The 22,674-nt window shown below is 44.9% G+C and overlaps 1 protein-coding gene across 6 annotated transcripts in view; it reads left to right on the top strand.

The window, feature by feature from the left end:
- LOC121541592 (netrin receptor UNC5D-like) overlaps positions 1–22,674 on the top strand; it is a 353,223-nt gene that overhangs the window by 308,712 nt on the left and 21,837 nt on the right. For 3 of the 6 annotated variants that reach the window (XM_041850722.2, XM_041850721.2, XM_041850718.2), the window contains 4 exons: positions 7,464–7,871; positions 8,446–8,533; positions 13,216–13,387; positions 17,630–17,860. In XM_041850722.2, the coding sequence (XP_041706656.1) occupies positions 7,464–7,871; positions 8,446–8,533; positions 13,216–13,387; positions 17,630–17,860 (899 nt within the window). Of the gene's footprint in view, positions 1–7,463; positions 7,872–8,445; positions 8,534–13,212; positions 13,388–17,629; positions 17,861–22,674 lie in introns of all 6 variants that reach the window. The other 3 variants (XM_041850720.2, XM_041850719.2, XM_041850717.2) reach the window with 1 other exon arrangement.

The raw sequence follows: 22,674 nt of genomic DNA, 5'->3' as shown, positions 1-22,674 counted from the left end.
GGCATTTCTGATTCAGAAAATCCAAACGACTATTTACCATATGACAAATGATTACCTTCCTAATTTTCTTAGTACAAAATTCCTAAGACAAATATCAAACCACACCAACACCCTGTTGAAACCCTTTTCCAAATTGGCTTATACTCCCCTATCATATTGGCGACCTCCCCGCAGAGTTACCGGGTCAGGGAGTTAGAGAGCTAACCCTTAGGGAGAAAACCCGACCATACAGCAGACCCAATCTGGTGAGATGTGTATTGAAACAAAAACACTTCTTCATATTATACTCAAATGTCCCCCAATGTCTCTATCCTTTCTAGTGAGGTTGATCAGGCCTCAACAGAAAGTCAGGACAAAGGTCATTCAACACCATTAAGTATTTTCTTTCCCCTTTCTTTCCCTGTACTTCAGAAACAATTTTTTTTTTATCTAACATTTCCATCATTCTGCGTACCCAGTTTACAACCTAATTAAAAAGACCCCACACTATAAATCAAACACGGTATTAACACCACTAACAAATATTCATAACCAGTGGGTTGTGTGTGCGTGTGCTGGTGTGTGTGGTAAAACGTAGGGTAAAAAACTAACATTTGGCCAGGCCTTACTTATCTGGGAGCTCCCTCTACGGCCGGATCCGGATAACATTATACTTTATAAAACTGCAGAATTTCACAAAAATCTCGGGAAACATTTCAAATAGAGAGGTAAGGACACCCCAACCTCTCCTGGTAGAGAAAGTGTACATCTCGTTAGTATTCACTATGCTACATCTTAATCAGCAACACAGAAGTTTGAATGACAAACAAAACATGATCATGATAAATCCAGTGTCCTCCCTCCAATCATTAATCGTTTGTTTTAATCCATCCCAACGTTTATGTACCCTTTATGTAGCCTTTACTACACTTAGACACGGCAGCATTTCTCTCGCCACCGAGTCTAACGATTTTTTTTGTTGTTGTTGTTTTTCACCTTTATTTAACCAGGTAGGCCAGTTGAGAACAAGTTCTCATTTACAACTGCGACCTGGCCAAGATAAAGCAAAGCAGTGCGATAAAAACAACAACAACACAGAGTTACATATGGGATAAACAAAACATACAGTCAATAACACAATAGAAAATATATATACAGTGTGTGCAAATGTAGTAAGTTATGGAGGTAAGGCAATAAATAGGCCATAGTGCAAAATAATTAAAATTTAGTATTAACACTGGAGTGATAGATGTTCAGAAGATGATGTGCAAATAGAGATACTGGGGTGCAAATGAGCAAAATAAATAACAATATGGGGATGAGGTAGTTGGGTGGGCTAATTACAGATGGGCTGTGTACGGGTGCAGTGATCGGTAAGCTGCTCTGACAACTGATGCTTACAGTTAGTGAGGGAGATAAGAGTCTCCAGCTTCAGAGATTTTTGCAGTTCTTTTCAGTCATTAGCAGCAGAGAACTGGAGGGAATGGCGGCCAAAGGAGGTGTTGGCTTTGGGGATGACCAGTGAGATATACCTGCTGGAGCGCATACTACGGGTGGGTGTTGCTATGGTGACCAATGAGCTAAGATAAGGCGGGGATTTGCCTAGCAGAGATGTATAGACGACCTGGAGCCAGTGGGTTTGGCGACGAATATGTAGTGAGGGCCAGCCAACGAGAGCGTACAGGTCACAATGGTGGGTAGTATATGGGCCTTTGGTGACAAAACGGATGGCAGTGTGATAGACTACATCCAATTTGCTGAGTAGAGTGTTGGAGGCTATTTTGTAAATGACATCGCCGAAGTCAAGGATCGGTAGGATAGTCAGTTTTACGAGGGCATGTTTGGCAGCATGAGTGAAGGAGGCTTTGTTGCGAAATAGGAAGCTGATTCTAGATTTAACTTTGGATTGGAGATGCTTAATGTGAGTCTGGAAGGAGAGTTTACGGTCTAACCAGACACCTAGGTATTTGTAGTTGTCCACATATTCTAAGTCAGACCCGCCGAGAGTAGTGATTCTAGTCGGGCGGGCGGGTGCAAGCAGCGTTCGAATGAAGAGCATGCATTTAGTTTTACTAGTGTTTAAGAGCAGTTGGAGGCTACGGAAGGAGTGTTGTATGGCATTGAAGCTCGTTTGGAGGTTTGTTAACAGTGTCCAATGAAGGGCCAGATGTATACAAAATGGTGTCGTCTGCGTGGAGGTGGATCTGAGAGTCACCAGCAGCAAGAGCGACATCATTGATATACACAGAGAATAGAGTCGGCCCGAAAATTGAACCCTGTGTCACCCCCATAGAGACTGCCAGAGGTCCAGACAACAGGCCCTCCGATTTGACACATTGAACTCTATCTGAGAAGTAGTTGGTGAACCAGGCGAGGCAGTCATTTGAGAAACCAAGGCTATTTAGTCTGCCAATAAGAATGCAGTGATTGACAGAGTCGAAAGCCTTGGCCAGGTCGATGAAGACGGCTGCACAGTATTGTCTTTTATCGATCGCGGTTATAATATTGTTTAGGACCTTGAGCGTGGCTGAGGTGCACCCATGACCAGCTCGGAAACCCGATTGCATAGCGGAGAAGGTACGGTGGGATTCGAAATGGTCGGTGATCTGTTTGTTAACTTGGCTTTCAAATACTTTCGAAAGGCAGGGCAGGATGGATATAGGTCTGTAACAGTTTGGATCTAGAGTGACACCCCCTTTGAAGAGGGGGATGACCGCGGCAGCTTTCCAATCTCGATACGAAAGAGAGCTTGAACAGGCTGGTAATAGGGGTTGCGACAATTTCGGCTGCTAATTTTAGAAAGAAAGGTTCCAGATTGTCTAGCCCAGCTGATTTGTAGGGGTCCAGATTGTGCAGCTCTTTCAGAACATCAACTATCTGAATTTGGGTGAAGGAGAAGCGGGGGGGCATGGGCAAGTTGCAGCGGAGGGTGCAGAGCTGGTGGCCGGGGTAGGGGTAGTCAGGTGGAAAGCATGGCCAGCCATAGCAAAATGCTTGTTGAAATTTTCGATTATCGTAGATTTATCGGTAGTGACAGTGTTTCCTAGCCTCAGTGCAGTGGGCAGCTGGGAGGAGGTGCTCTTATTCTCCATGGACTTTACAGTTACAGGATGCAAATTTCTGTTTGACAAAGCTAGCCTTTGTTTTCCTAACTGATTGTGTATATTGGTACCTGACTTCCCTGAAAAGTTGCATATCGTGGGGGCTGTTCGATGCTAATGCAGTACGCCACAGGATGTTTTTGTGCTGGTCAAGGGCAGTCAAGGATACATCCAGGATACCTGGGCCAGGTCAATTAGAAAGGCCTGCTTGCTGAAGTGTTTTAGGGAGTGTTTGACAGTGATTAGGTGTGGTCGTTTGACCGCGGACCCATTACGGACGCAGGCAATGAGGCAGTGATCGCTGAGATCCTGGTTGAAGACAGCGGAGGTGTATTTAGAGGGTAAGTTAGTCAGGATGATATCTATGAGGGTGCCCATGTTTACGGTTTTAGGGTTGTACCTGGTAGGTTCCTTGATAATTTGTGTGAGATTGAGGGCATCTAGTTTAGATTGCAGGACGGCCGGGATGTTAAGCATATCCCAGTTTAGATCACCAAGCAATACGAACTCTGAGGATAGATGGGGGGCAGTCAATTCACATATGGTGTCCAGGGCACAGCTGCGGGCTGAGGGGGGTCTGTAGCAAGCGGCAACAGTGAGAGACTTATTTCTGGAAAGGTGGATTTTTAGAAGTAGGAGCTCAAACTGTTTGGGCACAGACCTGGATAGTATGATCTCTACAGTAGATTGCAACCACCCCCTTTGGCAGTTTTATCTAGATGGACAATGTTGTAGTTGGGAATGTACATTTCTGAATCTTTGGTGGCCTTCTTAAGCCAGGATTCAGACACTGCTAGAACATCAGGGTTGGCGAAGTGTGCTAACGCAGTAAGTAACTCAAACTTAGGGAGGAGGCTTCTGATGTTAACATGCAAGAAACCAAGGCTTTTGCGGTTACAGAAGTCAACAAATGATAGCACCTGGGGAGTAGGAGTGATACTGAGGGCTACAGGGCCTGGGTTAACCTCTACATCACCAGAGGAACAGAGGAGGAATAGAATAAGGATACGGCCAAAGGCTTTAAGAACTGGTCTTCTAGTGCGTTGGGTACAGAGAGTAAAAGGGGCAGATTTCCTGGCGTTGTAGAATAGATTCAGGGCATTATGTACAGACAAGGATAGGAGTATAGTGGAGGTAAGCCTAAGCGTTGGGTAACGATGAAAGAGATTGCATCACTGGAGGCACCAATTGAGCTGGTCTCCGCACGTGTGGGGGGTGGGACAAAGGAGCTATCTGAGGCAGGTTGAGCAGGACTGGGGGCTCTACAGTGACAAAGTACAGTAAGAACTAACCGAAACAGCAATAGGCAAGGCATATTGACATGGGAGAGAGGCATAAAGCAATCACAGGTGTTATTCGAGAGAGCTAAGACAACAGCTGGGAATGGCGACAAACGTTTGAGCTGAGGCTAAACAGATAAACAGGATGGGGTACCGTATAAAGGAACAGTCCAGCAGGCATCAGCTGTGTAGCTGAGTGATCATAAGGTCCAGTGAACAGCAATAGGTGAGTCCGGGAGCAGTTCAGTGGCTGCTACGGCACAGGCGAGCAGGAGGCACGGCTGTTGATTGCGTGTGCTAGCGGGCCGGGGCTAGCAGATGGATCTTCATGGTCGTCGCAACGGGAAGCCTGTTGAAACCACATCAGACGATTATGTCGGCAGACCAGTCGTGATGGATCGGCGGGGCTCTGTGTCAACACTAGGAGGTCCCGTCCGGTTGACAGAGAGGTAGATAGCCGGGAGATGGGCCTGGCTCGAGGCTAGCTCAAGGCTAACTGGGGCTTGCTTCGGGACAGTGGTGATTAGCCAACAACAACAACAGCCATTCGGTTGCAGCTAGCTAGTTGCGATGATCTGGTGTTAAGGTCCAGTGATTCAGTGATTCCGGCAGAAAATCGATATGCTCTGGCTCGATAGCGCGATGTGCAGACTGGCCGATAATTGTCCAGGCTAGAGCTGGCTGGTAGGTAGTGCAGGCCACGGACAATGGTGAAGACCGCTAACGGTGGCTAATAGCAAGTACAGTGGGGAAAAAAAGTATTTAGTCAGCCACCAATTGTGCAAGTTCTCCCACCTAAAAAGATGAGAGAGGCCTGTAATTTTCATCATAGGTACACGTCAACTATGACAGACAAATTGAGAGAGAAAAAATCCAGAAAATCACATTGTAGGATTTTTAATGAATTTATTTGCAAATTATGGTGGAAAATAAGTATTTGGTCACCTACAAACAAGAAAGATTTCTGGCTCTCACAGACCTGTAACTTCTTCTTTAAGAGGCTCCTCTGTCCTTCACACGTTACCTGTATTAATGGCACCTGTTTGAACTTGTTATCAGTATAAAAGACACCTGTCCACAACCTCAAACAGTCACACTCCAAACTCCACTATGGCCAAGACCAAAGAGCTGTCAAAGGACACCAGAAACAAAATTGTAGACCTGCACCAGGCTGGGAAGACTGAATCTGCAATAGGTAAGCAGCTTGGTTTGAAGAAATCAACTGTGGGAGCAATTATTAGGAAATGGAATACATACAAGACCACTGATAATCTCCCTTGATCTGGGGCTCCACGCAAGATCTCACCCCGTGGGGTCAAAATGATCACAAGAACGGTGAGCAAAAATCCCAGAACCACACGGGGGGACCTAGTGAATGACCTGCAGAGAGCTGGGACCAAAGTAACAAAGCCTACCATCAGTAACACACTACGCCGCCAGGGACTCAAATCCTGCAGTGCCAGACGTGTCCCCCTGCTTAAGCCAGTACATGTCCAGGCCCGTCTGAAGTTTGCTAGAGTGCATTTGGATGATCCAGAAGAGGATTGGGAGAATGTCATATGGTCAGATGAAACCAAAATATAACTTTTTGGTAAAAACTCAACTCGTCGTGTTTGGAGGACAAAGAATGCTGAGTTGCATCCAAAGAACACCATACCTACTGTGAAGCATGGGGGTGGAAACATCATGTTTTGGGGCTGTTTTTCTGCAAAGGGACCAGGACGACTGATCCGTGTAAAGGAAAGAATGAATGGGGCCATGTATTGTGAGATTTTGAGTGAAAACCTCCTTCCATCAGCAAGGGCATTGAAGATGAAACGTGGCTGGGTCTTTCAGCATGACAATGATCTCAAACACACCGCCCGGGCAACGAAGGAGTGGCATCGTAAGAAGCATTTCAAGGTCCTGGAGTGGCCTAGCCAGTCTCCAGATCTCAACCCCATAGAAAATCTTTGGAATGAGTTGAAAGTCCGTGTTGCCCAGCGACAGCCCCAAAACATCACTGCTCTAGAGGAGATCTGCATGGAGGGATGGGCCAAAATACCAGCAACAGTGTGTGAAAACCTTGTGAAGACTTACAGAAAACGTTTGACCTGTGTCATTGCCAACAAAGGGTATATAACAAAGTATTGAGAAACTTTTGTTATTGACCAAATACTTATTTTCCACCACCATAATTTGCAAATAAATTCATTAAAAATCCTACAATGTGATTTTCTTGATTTATTTTTCTCATTTTGTCTGTCATAGTTGACGTGTACCTATGATGAAAATTACAGGCCTCTCTCATCTTTTTAAGTGGGAGAACTTGCACAATTGGTGGCTGACTAAATACTTTTTTTCCCCACTGTAGCTAGTTAGCTGGCTAGTTTCAGCCGGAGGTTCTAGATAAAAAGTTGTTGTATAAAGAAATAATAAAATCTGTTCCACATTGGGTGAGGCGGGTTGCAGGAAAGTATATTTAGTTAAAGGATGGAAAGTGAGATTGAGAAATATATACGAAAAAAAAGAAGAAAAAAAAAAGAAAAGCTATTTACATGATGACACTACAGAAAACACGACTGCACTGCGACGCCATCTTGGACCATGTTGAAGTGTTGAATACACTACCAGTCTGTTAAGCAGATGTGTTTTCTGGGAGAAGTACAGTATCTGACTCCTCTGGGACTTTTCTTTCCAGGACTCTCTTTCCTAAATCCCAGTCCTGCAGTATCTAGCTCCAAATAGCCCCCTGATACGATAGATGGCGTTTTCCATACACCACATATCCTTTATCATGTTCACTGAGACTCAGCTGCTTTGAACCAAAACATGGAAAACAGAACATCTCCGTTATACTATGTTCACTATATTTTTTTGTTTTGTTTTGTTTAGTTTTTAGTTACACTTTATTGCAATTTAAGATATATTATATTTATTTGTCAATCCAGTCCTTTCAGAGCCAATGGGGGTCATCAGTGATCATAGCTAGGGATCAGTTTGTGACTAGAGGTCATCAAACACATTGTCCATATATTTTTGTCTGTCAATTAACTAATCAACCAACCAATCATCCAACAAATAAATTAACCAATCAACCAATCATGTATTCTCTCTTTTCCAGGCAACCCCCTGTTGATCAACTCGTCCCTGCAGCCAGACCTAACGGTGTCACGGACCTACACCAGCCCCATCTGCTTCCAGGATTCCATGGATAAAGAACTAATTTCCCAGGAGCCTTCGCTCTTCGACCCCCTGCCCGACCTCAAGGTCAAAGTTCACTCCTCTTTCATGGTGTCCCTGGGCGTGTCAGAGAGGGGGGCCGAGTACCACACCCAGAAAGCCCACCCCCAGACCTTCCCCCGGGGGCTGGCGCCCGACTACAGCGGTGTGGGGGTGGAGGGGACCCTGAGAGGAAGGAGGGAGAAGAGCCTCCTCGCCCCCCATGCACCGTCTACGCCCTCCAGGCCCCCACTCAGGACGGCCGGGGTGTTCGGACACGCGGGAGGGAGGCTGGTGGTCCCCAATACAGGTGAGGGTTGTGGTTCGTAAGGGCGATGTAGCACACTCATACACATGCTAACACACACATGTACACATGCAAACGCAAGCATACACAGGCATGGATGTTTGAAGGCTTCCACACACACAGGTCCACATACCACATACATAGAGGCACACACACGCACAGAGGAGATGATCACAAGATACATACACATATACACACGTACGCACACACATATATGCACACACACTCACGCGCGCACACACACACTGCTGGGCTGTCAGGTCTATTTAGTGCAGGTGACAGCCAGAAAGGCCAGTCAGGGCCTCTGGGGCTCTCAAATCAATGTTGCCAACAGTGCACCACACACACACACACACTACCACTGGAGCCCACAAACAATTCCTCTCTAGAGTGCCAATCTAACCTGCCAGTAGATTAAATTGTCACAAAGGACAGGAGACATCAATGTGGGGCAGTGTGTGTGGATGAGTGAGAGTGTAGTGTTGTGTGTCTGTGTGCGTGTGTGTGCATGTACATATGTGGCATGCGTATCTCTTGCTCATCTCCTCTGTTCCTCTCTCTCTCTCTGTGTGTGTAGGCGTGAGTCTGTTGGTGCCCCATGGGGGGATAGCTGAGGACACTACCTGGGAAATGTACATGGTCATCAACCAGGAGAACAGCAGCAGGTGAGACACGACACACAGATATGGCACAGAGAACCAGGCTGCCTGCCTCCCTTCCTACCTCTTATCGCTCTCTCTCTTTCATTCTACCACTTCATCTCACTCCATCTCTCATCCTGTTTTCCCTATTTCTCACGCTATCTCTCCCACTTATTAACACCCACACTTACAAATAAACACACTTCATGATTACAATTGAATTATATATTTCATTGTAGGCCTATAGGAAGAAAAAAAGGAAGAAGATCAAGCAAGCCGAGTTTCAATATTGGCAGAATATTGTATGAAATACAATTGGGCATTTAAAATGCAATTAAATCTGGTACTTTCAATTCAAATGTGACTCGATCCATTCTCTATTCTCTTGTTGATATTATATCCTGGACTTTATTTACGATTATTTTCATTGTAGCCCGTTCTCCGGTTCACAGCGCTGTATGGGTTTTGACTGACAGCTGTTATAAGCTTGAGCACCGCACACGACAAGAAGATGCCCTTATCCCTCCCGTTAATTGGGCTAATTGCACATTTGTTGTTGTCTGAATAAGGGAAATGCTGTAAATCGATAGGAGTCGATGTGTTTTGACCTTATAGTTGAATGCGATTATTTTAGTTTTAAAGCCACCAGATTCTTTCTATTGTTGCTATCTGTTCGGTAATGAGTGAGGCACACAGACTCAGCCATAAATTAGTGAGTCTGTGTGCCTGCTTGAGTGGATGAGCTGAACTCTTCAGAAACCAACGACAAAGTTACTATTGAAGGCTTGGCCTATTTAGAAGGCTATTTTGCAGCATAAAGCTATATTAAGTTATTGTAATGTTTTGTCACTCATTTTGTGGCACAGTCTCCATGGATTTGTCTCCCGACAGCCAGAGACAGTAGCCACAGATCAAAATTGCTTGAATTTGATAATTTACTTATGAAGTTTGCATTTGGATTTCATTTGGAGTTCTTCAAATTGCTTGAACCTGTGTGTCTCTAGAGAACATTGGTTAATGCCTATAGGCCTAATAGAATATACACAGTTGGAAAATGTATAAATATTTTAATTGGTTGAGATAGAATCAACATTCGGCCTGCTACCAATTAAATGTTATTTATTTTTCTGCGCCCCTCACTGCAAGACCGAATTGTCTGCTTTATATGAGGCTTTCATTTAAGAAAGGTCATAAAAAACATGATACTAAGATAATGTATTTATAAAAGAACAGAATAGCATGTTTTGAGTTGTATTTATCTGTGCTTAGTAGCCGAGGCTATATGGCTGCGCCATTCTTCATCCTAATCATTAAGTTGTGTACAATTATCCGTTTCTATCTGGTTTCTTCACCCATTCATCAATTCATCAAGAGACACATTAGCGCCTGGGTACCAACGATTTACACCGAACCCAAAAGCATAATCAGCATTCTAACTCCCCCTTGCGGTGACACAATATACCGTACTATATACCATAATGTACCTCAATGCACTGCGACATAACCTCAACTTTTAATTGAGGAACCACTGTACACTCCGCCCAGCATGCGGCCTTAGCTCATCTTGCACACTCAGGAAGAGGCTGGCAGTTGCAGCATGGCCCTGAGCAACTGGCTCAACAACTGGCTCAGCCCCCTCCTTCCTGTGCGACTGGTTAAAGCTGTGAATATTAAAAAGTCTTCAGTGTTAAGGCTATCTGCCATCGTTTGTCAGATAGAATAAGACAGACAAAGAGAGAGTCTAGGTAACTATTGCCTGCTGTGGAGAGCCAATTGCCGTGACCTAGCTGTCAAGACTTTCACCAGGCTATTACTCAAGGCGAAAATGGCACGACATATAAAACACGTTCACAAGAAATGTAATACTGTTAACTTCTTGAAGCCTCTCGGAAAAAAGTCATCTCGCCACCATGAGTCAGTCTTTTTGGATCTGTTTGTTTGTGATTGCTTTGCAGACCAAACATTTCTAATATCTCAAACACATCTGGATGAAACCATCCCAACAACTTATCACCCATGACAACCTGGTTAACCACAGCTGGTCCCATCAAGGAAATGACATTTCGACTTCTCAAGGAGTTGAAATATGTGACATTGATTGTCACTTGCATGGCATCAAATGTGGCTACAATCCATTTCACCTCCCTCCTCCTTCCTCCTTCTCAGAGCACCCCAGAGGCTTCTGGGTAGCGAGGGTAAAGATAATCATCAAAGGTCACCTATAGTTTACGCCTCAGAGTTTAGGGGTGGACTGCCTGTGTCTGTCCTGTGAGGTGTGCGCTACTTTAAACACTCCTTGATCTCCCTGAGCCCACACCTTTAGGTTTCTGCCTGGTCCTGATAAGGCTGGCTGCTTGCCTGGGGGGCAGCGCACCATTGAGCTGTCAATCACAATCTTTTGACAAGCGCTTGGAGAGACCCTGGGAGAAATTAAATGTTTTCTTCCTATTCAGACTTCAGAACGAATCCAACTACATGAGGCGGTTGGCGGTGGATCTCCACTCGGCTGCAGAATAGGAATCAATCAGCTCAGCCTTGACGGCTGCAGTATGGAGACTGAGATGAGAGGCTTTTCCTCTCTAGGGAAGTCTCCACACTGCAGTCTGAAGGCCTTGGTGAGGGTTATTAGATGTTATTGAGAGATCAGGAGAACAGTTAACCATCAAAGTTGAGTTGAAAAGTTTGTATTGAGAGGAGTTGGGGAGCCTTATGCCGAACACACACAGAAAGTGTGTCTGTTCTTCAGTGTTTTTAATGTCATGTGTTTGTAGCAGAGGTAGTTCATGGAGCTAGCCTCATCTGATGAGTCACTTTGCTCAAAACTCCCTGTGTTAAAGCCTTGGCTTCAGCTCAGCGAGCTAACAAGGTCTTGTTGTGCACTGAAAGCCTGAAACTCCATAGGGAACAGTATCCAAGGTTGTTATGTTTTTTTTCTTCTAAATGAAACAATAAAACCCCCACAGGGTATTAGTGCCTTGAAGTGCAGTTATTGTTTGATACTTGTCATGCTACCACGGTACAGCCTGTGGCCTTAACACAAGGTCAGCAGATCTCTGTAGAGATCCGATCGGTGACTGCGTGTGAATGAGAGATCGAGTGAAAGGGTATGAAAGGGAAAGTGTGAGAGAGATATTGTTGTTAGGAGGAGTTGCGGTAGAGGGATGTAAGATCGAGAGTGAAAGAAGGAGTGTTGATTAGGGGTTACTTCAGGTGGCGTTCAGTCAAACCTCTCTCTGTTTGCAATCATGTTACTATTCTGTTTACCTTTTTATCTTGTTTACGAAGCTAATTTCAGCGTAAAAATTTTTTAGTCTATTTGTTTGCATGTTTTTAGAATAAGAGTTTCAGTGGACCATAAAATATCACTCAGCATCACAATTCCAAACATCTCTCAGAGTGCAGTCAAATCATTCCAACATGAAAACACTAATTCATTATTGAAACATCAATAACCCAAAGTCGCCCTAACTGATCCACCTCTCAAACTAATTCCATTGAACAAATAATTTATCTTTGTTCCCGAGATACTCAGCCAGAACCATGAAAAATGTCTAGTTTTTTATCTTTGCTCTGAGTCGTGCTTTCTTTGAAAAGCAAATGGTTTTTATTCTCCTCTCTTCAGGCTAATTATCAGAGTCCAATATGCAGGTAACCTTGACGTTCCTATGGTGACTGGGCCTAATTACCATAGCACACACACACACACACACACACACACAAACAAACATACACACACACAAACATGCGTGCGCACATGCACACACATACATGCAGCACAGCTGCAGGCTTTCACTGCTGTTGGCTTATTTATTCTGTATTTTTAGATGAGAGATCATAACCCCTGTCAATGTTTCGCTGCTGATTTGCTTTCATTTTAACAATGGAGACAAATTGGACAATAGGCACTGATAATTATCTGAAAAATAAATAACGATAAAGCCGAGTGAAAATCCTGTGGCGAGCGAGGTTGATCTCACTATGTTCACCCCATATCGTGTTCAACTGATGTTTCAGAAAACAATATAACACAGTCATATGCTTGCATATGTCTTTATTTCCAGTTGATGGTTAGCCTACCCTACACAATAGAATGCTAGCCTACTTGTTGCCTCCTGAAAACAGGTTGTGTACCCAAACAGACCTATTCCAGCCAGTCAGTATTTGGATGTTTGTGATGTTTCACTCAACACCAACACACAGTGGTCCTGATCCCCTCATTAAAGCGTCCATTTTATCAATTTAGCTGAAATCACTCCTCTGATTCTGCCTCTAGTCCCTAATCGGACTTGTCACTCAGGCTTAGGCGGGGGACACCAGCTTGGCCCTGTGACAGCAGGGGATAGCAGGGCCACTCTACCCACTGTGAGATTGACCCCCAGGCCTGCAGCAGCAGGACTGACGGATGGTTGAGGCTCAAATAGTATGAAGTCAAGCAGACATCAGTTTTCATTGGACGCTGGGCCGTAAAGATCTGTGTAGTAGTGCAGCCCTTCTGGACTGATGGCAGCCCCGTCAAAGTTTCTGTGTTCGCAAGAATGGGACAATATGCCAATATGTATTTTTCCCCTCTTGCTCATGTAAAGCAATTGCCTACTGTTTAGGAAACATGCCCTGCTCTGGTTTTCATGTTCCTCTCATGTACACTGTCTGTGGATAGTTTGGAGTCTAAACCCATCCTGATGTTTCTGTATGTGTGTTTTCAGCAGTACCCTATCAGAAGAGAGCCAGGAGGTCCTGCTGAGCCCAGAGGTCACGTACGGTCCACCGGGCCTTGACCTCTCCTGCCCCGTCGCCATGACGATAGCCCACTGCGCTGAGGTTGCCGCCGACAACTGGAGCATCCGTCTCAAGAGGCAGACACAGGATAACAAGTGGGAGGTGAGATTATCCTGAAAACATTTCAGAACATTTAGAGGAACAGTGTGACATTTTTCTCTCTTAGAAACTTAATTGTGCAAAAGACACTGTATATTTCACAATTGATATTGTAACTTCCCTTTTATAATATCCATGAGCTTATTTAACTGGAGTTCAAGTAAACAACATTAAAATGCGTTCCAGACGATGCAAACACTGGCCGTTGTATTAAACCTGGCCTTGGATTATGTGGATCTATTTAAAATGTTACGGTTATTTTCCACAATTTTGCTTTCTGCGTGGGCTAATAATGTGCAAGGAAAATGTCACCCAATATGCTCACATCCAATGAAACATTTCCATACAGTGCATTCAGAAAGTATTCAGACCCCTGGACTTTTTCCACATTTTGTTATGTTACAGTGTTATTCTAAAATTGATTAAATTATTTTTTCCCCTCATCAATCTAAACACAATACCCCATAATGACAAAGCAAAAACTGGTTTTTAGAAATGTTGGTAAATTTATTACAAATAAAATTCAGAAATACCTTATTTACATAAGTATTCAGACCCTTTGCTATGAGACTCGAAATTGAGCTCAGGTCCATCCTGTTTCCATTGAGATGTTTCTACAACTTGATTGGAGTCCACCTGTCGTAAATTCAGTCCCACAGTTGACAATGCATGTCAGAGCAAACACCAAGCCATGAGGTCGAAGGAATTGTCCTTAGAGCTCCGAGACAGGATTGTGTCGAGGCACAGATCTGGGGAAGGGTACCAAAAAATTTCTGCAGCATCGAAAGGTCCCCAAGAACACAGTGGAAAAATTTAAAAAGTTTGGAACCACCAAAACTCTTCCTAGAGCCCGGCCAAACTGAGCAATCGGGGGGAAACGGCCTTGGTCAGGGAGGTGACCAAGAACCTGATGGTCACATTTACATTTACATTTTTAGTCATTTAGCAGACGCTCTTATCCAGAGCGACTTACAGTTAGTGAGTGCATACATTATTTTTAATTTTTTATGTATTTATTTTTTCATACTGCCCCCCCGTGGGAATCAAACCCACAACCCTGGCGTTGCAAACGCCATGCTCTACCAACTGAGCTACATCCCTCTGACAGAGCTCCAGAGTTCCTCTGTGGAGATGAGAGAACCTTCCAGAAGGACAACCATCTCTACAGCACTCCACTAATCAGGCCTTTATGGTAGAGTGTCCAGACGGAAGCCACTCCTCAGTAAAAGGCACATGAGAGCCCTCTTGGAGTTTGCCAAAAGGCACCTAAAGGACTCTCAGACCATGAGAAACAAGATTCTCTGGTCTGATGAAACCAAGATTGAACTCTTTGGCCTGAATGCCAAGCGTCACGTCTGGAGGAAACCTGGCACCATCCCTACGGTGAAGCATGGTGGTGGCAGCATCATGCTATGGGGTTTGTTTTTCAGCGGCAGGTACTGGGAGAATAGTCAGGATCGAGGGAAAGATGACCGGAGCAAAGTACAGAGAGATCCTTGATGAAAACCTGCTCCAGAGCGCTCAGGACCTCAGACTGGGGCGAAGGTTCACCTTCCAACAGGACAACGACCCTAAGCACACAGCCAAGACAACGCAGGAGTGGCTTCGGGACAAGTCTCTGAATGTCCTTGAGTGGCCCAGCCAGAGCCCGGACTTGAACCCGATCGAACATCTCTGGAGAGACCTAAAAATAGCTGTGCAGCGACGCTCCCCATCCAATCTGACAGAGCTTGAGAGGATCTGTAGAGAAGAATGGGAGAAACTCCCCAAATACTTGTGTGCCAAGCTTGTAGCGTCATACCCACGAAGACTCGAGGCTGTAATCGCTGCCAAAGGTGCTTCAACAAAGTACTGAGTAAAGGGTCTGAATACTTATGTAAATGTGATTTCAGTTTTTTATTTGTAATACATTTGCTAAAATTTATAAAAACCTATTTTTGCTTTGTCATTATGGGGTATTGTGTGTAGATTGATGAGGGAAATAAATCAATTATAGAAGGCTGTAACTTAACAAAATGTGGAAAAAGTCTGAACACTTTCCGAATGCACTGTATACTATATATACTAGATAAGTTGATTTTGATTTCTTTGTTCCATATAAAAAAAACAGGTATCTTCAGTGTTCACCTGAAACTGAGAATAAGATACAATCACATAATCTAAATTCTACATATTCTGTTCTTCATACTCTTCTCAACCTCTAATCCACTGAGGTTCATTGAGCTGCCAGTTGGGAGGAACTATTTCACTCACTCATGTTAGCATGGACTTCTTTGAAAAGTAGTGAAAGCTCAAGTCCGTCCAACCTCTCAAAAAACTCTGCCTCTCTGCCTCTTATAACTTCCCACTCTCTCTCTCTCATTCTGAGGGACTCCCTCGTTCTCTCAAGCTCTGAGCTCCGACATCAATCCACACCCTCTATTTTTCTAGATCCATCCACCTGTCTATCCATCCCAGAAGACGAATCAGCGATGTTCTTTTAAAGGCCCAATGCAGTCAAAAACGTGATTGTCCTGTGTTTTATATTTCCAAACTATGAGGTTGGAATAATTTTGTGAAATTGTGAAAATTACAATAATGCCCTTTTAGTGTAAGAGCTGTTTGAAAAGACCGGCTGAGAGGGGAGTGTGGGTGTGCGTGGAACCCCATCATTACAGAAACCTCCCTTCCACCACAATCCCTTCATCAGATTCCTCTCCTCCATCAACGATCCCTTCTTCTTCCTCTGTGGTCACATCAAAGAGCAGGGACAGCAGCAGGGGACCAGAACTATCTTCTCCACACACACACACACACACACACACACACACACACACAACAAAATGAATTATAGTGTGAAATTGTGAAAATTATGATAATGCCCTTTTTAGTGTAAGAGATGTTTGAAATAAACACCTACAATTTCAGCCTGTTTTGGTGGGATGGAGTTTTGGCCTGCCTGGTGTCATCACCAGGCGGTAAATGAGTTAATAGACCAATAAGAAAGAGTTCCAAATCTCTCTGCCAATAACAGTTTGTTTTCCCCACTCAGACCACTCCCAGACAGTCCTAGCAAAATTGTTGCTTGAGAAATTACTCTTTGCTAACAAGGTATTTGTTTATTTATTACTTGATTGTTGCCCAGACATGATTTAATATTGAGATAAAATAGCTGCATTGGACCTTTAATGTTTAACTTACTTCATCAAAGGCGTGTCGGAGAGTGACCGGGAGCTCATCTAGGCAGTGTTGACCCCAGAGCTCAGAGCTCTTTGTGCCTTGCGGTTAGCCTGTGACGGTCCAAGACCCTGGCCTATTCACTGCCTGTGACATTTACACAGGATATAATTTGCTGGCGAGAGACGCTTGCTGCACAAAAGGCAGCTATCAAAGACCAGTCGACGAATGAGTGTGTGCGCGCTGTGGGTTATATGCTGACGGGAGAGAGGGAGAGCAGGGGGAAGAGAAAAAGAGAAAAGTGGGGATAAAGAAGAAAGAGGGAGAGAGATGTTTAAAGACAGAGAGAATGGGAGAGAGAAGGTGAAGAAAGAGAGAGAAATTGGTAATTGAATTGAAATAAATTGAGAAAGTGAGAAAGACAGAGATGAGAGAAAGAGAGAGAGAGGCCTCCTTCATCTTGCCCGTGTGAAGGAGCCATGGCGCAACCTGTCTCCATTACTGTGAAATAATGAGCCCTTTATCTCAGGCAGAATGCCAGGCCAGCCTCTTCAAATGTGAACCATCGCTGGAATTAGTGACATTACCAGAGATGGAAGGCATCTCTCTCTCTCTCACACACTCACACTCACACACACATTGCCCTTAAAGCTGCTTAGCTTTTGGGGTGTTTGACTCCATCATTTTTTCCTCTGCCTGCCTGTCTGGTGAGGATGAGCTATATAAAAAGTAGATTCCTCATGTCTGCTGCAGCTAATGTGCCAGGTGTTGCATCTAGGCCAGGGGATTACATTACTATATTATATAGCCTGGCTTTATATGGTTTAACCATGCCTTATAAGCTTAGTGCAGAGGGCCACAGGGTCACTGGGATGGTGCAGTAGGTGATTTAGGAGGGGAATTTAGCACAGAATGAAGGAGAAATGACCTATGCATACGGTTGTGTGGTAATCACGTTACTGTTCACGATGCCAAATGCACTGATTGCTTCTCTATCTGTCCCCAGCCATTTTCCACCTTTAAAAACCATCATCTTAAGGCCCCAACCCGCCCCTAACTCCTTTTTTCTTCTCTCTTCCTCTCCCACAGGAAGTGATGTCGGTGGAGGAGGAGAGCACTTCCTGCTACTGTCTGCTGGAGGCTCAGTGCTGCCACCTGCTGTTGGAGCATCCAGGGCGCTACGCCCTGGTGGGGGAGCCTCTGAGCCAGGAGGCGGTGAAGAGACTGAGGTTGGCAGTGTTCGGTAGTGCAGACAACACCAATCCACTGGGATACAGCCTCAGAGTGTACTGTGTCGACGACACCCCCTACGCATTCCAGGTATGGAGAGGGTGAATGGATGGATGGATGGATGGATGGATGAATGGATTGGTGGCCAACAAGATCGCATAGTTTCCCTTAGAAATTCAACGTATTATGGATGAACGTCTATTTTTTATGCATTAATTCCGCGCGGTTACAGGGTAAATTCTGTGTGGTTACAGGGTTAAAACAAAAACAGCTCAAAGGGTTAAGTTTAGGATAGAGGGGTAAAGGTTTGGGCTATGGTTTTTGTCGAAGGCTTGCTAGAGCATTGTGCACTGGCATATCACAGTTGTCTAAGCAGCGCTCTCCAGCTCCTAGCATCCCATTGCTGGGCAAACGTTTTTAATTTTTTGGGTGCGCGCCGAGGAAAGTATTCAGACCCCTTTACTTTTTCCACATTTTGTTACGTTACAGCCTTATTCTAAAATTGATTAAATTGTTTTATTTTCTCATCAATCTACACACAATACACCATAAGAAAATGTATTACAAAATAAATAAATGAAATATCACATTTACATAAGTATTCAGACCCTTTACTCAGTACTTTGTTGAAGCACCTTTGGCAGCGATTACAGCCTGGATTTTCTGGTCTCTCCAGAGATGTTAGATCGGGTTCACGTCCGGACTCTGGCTGGGCCACTCAACGACTTTCAAAGACTTGTCCCGTAGCCACTCCTGCGTGAGAAGAGGTTTCTCCTTCTGATTTTCAAGCTCCACCGGAGATTAGCCAGTCCAGTCACACACACAGAGACAGAGACAGAGACAGTGTGTGTGCATTCTCTGTAAAGAGGTGATGTATGAGTCGTATACAATGAAGAATAGCTATGGCCTTGTCACACAAACTAATTTACATTTACATTACATTTACGTCATTTAGCGGACGCTCTTATCCAGAGCGACTTACAAATTGGTGCATTCACCTTATGATAGCCAGTGGGACAACCACTTTACAATTTTGATATATATATATTTTTTTTTCTTATTGTTTAATTTCTATATTTTTTCTATTTTTTATTATAATTTTTTTTATTTTTGAATTTGTTATTTACAAATTATGCATTTAGTTTTATTGTTAGTTTTAGAGAATATTTTTTCAATTTCATTTGTTTTTTATATATATATATATAAAAAAAAGTATTTAGTCAGCCACCAATTATGCAAGTTCTCCCACTTAAAAAGATGCGAGAGCCCTGTAATTTTCATCATAGGTACACGTCAACTATGACAGACAAAATGAGTGAAAAAAAATCCAGAAAATCACATTGTAGGATTTTTTATGAATTTATTTGCAAATTATGGTGGAAAATAAGTATTTGGTCAATAACAAAAGTTTCTCAATACTTTGTTATATTTACATTTTACATTTACGTCATTTAGCAGACGCTCTTATCCAGAGCGACTCACAAATTGGTGCATTCACCCTATAGCCAGTGGGATAACCACTTTACATTTTTTTTTTTTTTTTTTTTTTTAGGGGGGGGTAGAAGGATTACTTGATCCTATCCCAGGTATTCCTTAAAGAGGTGGGGTTTCAAATGTCTCCGGAAGGTGGTGAGTGACTCCGCTGTCCTGGCGTCGTGAGGGAGCTTGTTCCACCATTGGGGTGCCAGAGCAGCGAACAGTTTTGACTGGGCTGAGCGGGAACTATGCTTCCGCAGAGGAAGGGGAGCCAGCAGGCCAGAGGTGGATGAACGCAATGCCCTCGTTTGGGTGTAGGGACTTATCAGAGCCTGAAGGTACGGAGGTGCCGTTCCCCTCACAGCTCCATAGGCAAGCACCATGGTCTTGTAACAGATGCGAGCTTCAACTGGAAGCCAGTGGAGTGTGCGGAGGAGCGGGGTGATGTGAGAGAACTTGGGAAGGTTGAACACCAGATGGGCTGCGGCATTCTGGATGAGTTGTAGGGGTTTAATGGCACAGGCAGGGAGCCCAGCCAACAGCGAGTTGCAGTAATCCAGACGGGAGATGACAAGTGCCTGGATTAGGACCTGTGCCGCTTCCTGTGTAAGGCAGGGTCGTACTCTCTGAATGTTGTAGAGCATGAACCTGCAGGATCGGGTCACCGCCTTGATGTTAGTGGAGAACGACAGGGTGTTGTCCAGGGTCACGCCAAGGCTCTTCGCAGGCTCTCGCAGGCTCTCTGATGGTTCACAGTATCAAAGGCAGCAGACAGGTCTAGAAGGACAAGAGCAGAGGAGAGAGAGTTAGCTTTAGCAGTGCGGAGAGCCTCCGTGACACAGAGAAGAGCAGTCTCAGTTGAATGACCAGTCCTGAAACCTGACTGGTTTGGATCAAGAAGGTCATTCTGAGAGAGATAGCAAGAGAGTTGGCTAAAGACGGCACGCTCAATAGTTTTGGAAAGAAAAGAAAGAAGGGATACTGGTCTGTAGTTGTTGACATCAGAGGGATCGAGTGTTGGTTTTTTGAGAAGGGGTGCAACTCTCGCTCTCTTGAAGATGGAAGGGACATAGCCAGCGGTCAAGGATGAGTTGATCAGTGAGGTGAGGTAGGGGAGAAGGTCACCGGAGATGGTCTGGAGAAGAGAGGAGGGGATGGGGTCAAGCGGGCAGGTTGTTGGGCGGCCTGCAGTCACAAGTCGCGAGATTTTATCTGGAGAGAGAGGGGAGAAAGAAGTCAAAGCATAGGGTAGGGCAGTGTGAGCAGGACCAGCAGTGTCATTAGACTTAACAAACGAGGATCGGATGTCGTCAACCTTCTTTTCAAAGTGGTTGACGAAGTCATCCACAGAGAGGGAGGAGGGGGGGAGGATTCAGCAGGGAGGAGAATGTGGCAAAGAGCTTCCTAGGGTTAGAGGCAGATGCTTGGAATTTAGAGTGGTAGAAAGTGGCCTTAGCAGCAGAAACAGATGAAGAAAATGTAGAGAGGAGGGAGTGAAAAGATGCCAGGTCCGCAGGGAGTCTAGTTTTCTTCCATTTCCGCTCAGCTGCCCGGAGCTCTGTTCTGTGAGCTCGCAATGAGTCATCAAGCCACGGAGCTGGAGGGGAGGACCGAGCCGGCCGGGAGGATAGGGGACACAGAGAGTCAAAGGATGCAGAAAGGGAGGAGAGGAGGGTTAAGGAGGCAGAATCAGGAGATTGGAGGGAGAAGGATTGAGCAGAGGGAAGAGATGATAGGATGGAAGAGGAGAGAGTAGTGGGAGAGAGAGAGCGAAGGTTGCGGCGGCGCATTACCATCTGTGTAGGGGCAGAGTGAGTAGTGTTGGAGGAGAGCGAGAGAGAAAAGGATACAAAGTAGTGGTCGGAGACATGGAGGGGAGTTGCAGTGAGATTAGTAGAAGAGCAGCATCTAGTAAAGATGAGGTCAAGCGTATTGCCTGCCTTGTGAGTAGGGGGGGACGGTGAGAGGGTGAGGTCAAAAGAGGAGAGGAGTGGAAAGAAGGAGGCAGAGAGAAATGAGTCAAATGTAGACGTAGGGAGGTTGAAATCCCCCAGAACTGTGAGGGGTGAGCCATCCTCAGGAAAGGAACTTATCAAGGCATCAAGCTCATTTATGAACTCTCCAAGGGAACCTGGATGGCGATAGATGACAAGGATATTAAGCTTAAATGGGCTAGTGACTGTGACAGCATGGAATTCAAATGAGGAGATAGACAGATGGGTTAGGGGAAAAATTGAGAATGTCCACTTGGGAGAGATGAGGATTCCTGTGCTACCACCCCTCTGACCAGATGCTCTCGGGGTATGCGAGAACACATGGTCAGACGAGGAGAGAGCAGTAGGAGTAGCAGTGTTATCAGTGGTAATCCATGTTTCCGTCAGCGCCAGGAAGTCGAGGGACTGGAGGGTAGCATAGGCTGGGATGAAGTCAGCCTTGTTGGCAGCAGAACGGCAGTTCCAGAGGCTGCCTGAGACCTGGAACTCCAGGTGTATGGTGCGTGCAGGGACCACCAGGTTAGAGAGGCAGCAGCCACGCGGTGTGAGGCGTTTGTGTAGCCTGTGCGGAGAGGAGAGAACAGGGATAGGCAGAGGCATAGTTGACAGGCTGTAGCAAATGGCTACAATAATGCAGAGGAGATTGGAATGAAATGAACTAAACATCTGGGAAAGGAGAGAGCGGGGCCTCCCTCACCACAACTCCCAAATATAACTCTCCCAACTTCCACCTCAGAAATTATAATTGTTTCACTGAAACACCCGAATAAAACTCTCCCAACTTCCACTTTAGAAATTAGAATTGTTGTATATACCCTTTGTTGGCAATGACACAGGTCAAACGTTTTCTGTAAGTCTTCACAAGGTTTTCACACACTGTTGCTGGTATTTTGGCCCATTCCTCCATGCAGATCTCCTCTAGAGCAGTGATGTTTTGGGGCTGTCGCTGGGCAACACGGACTTTCAACTCCCTCCAAAGATTTTCTATGGGGTTGAGATCTGGAGACTGGCTAGGCCACTCCAGGACCTTGAAATGCTTCTTACGAAGCCACTCCTTCGTTGCCCAGGCGGTGTGTTTGGGATCATTGTCATGCTGAAAGACCCAGCCACGTTTCATCTTCAATGCCCTTGCTGATGGAAGGAGGTTTTCACTCAAAATCTCACGATACATGGCCCCATTCATTCTTTCCTTTACACGGATCAGTCGTCCTGGTCCCTTTGCAGAAAAACAGCCCCAAAGCATGATGTTTCCACCCCCATGCTTCACAGTAGGTATGGTGTTATTTTGATGCAATTCAGCATTCTTTGTCCTCCAAACACGACGAGTTGAGTTTTTACCAAAAAGTTATATTTTGGTTTCATCTGACCATATGACATTCTCCCAATCCTCTTCTGGATCATCCAAATTCCCTCTAGCAAACTTCAGACGGGCCT

The sequence above is a fragment of the Coregonus clupeaformis genome, chromosome 27, assembly GCF_020615455.1.
Source record: "Coregonus clupeaformis isolate EN_2021a chromosome 27, ASM2061545v1, whole genome shotgun sequence".
Classification (NCBI taxonomy): domain Eukaryota; kingdom Metazoa; phylum Chordata; class Actinopteri; order Salmoniformes; family Salmonidae; genus Coregonus; species Coregonus clupeaformis.
Note: the sequence above shows the minus strand (reverse complement) of the source record. Positions and strands in the feature narration are given on the sequence as shown.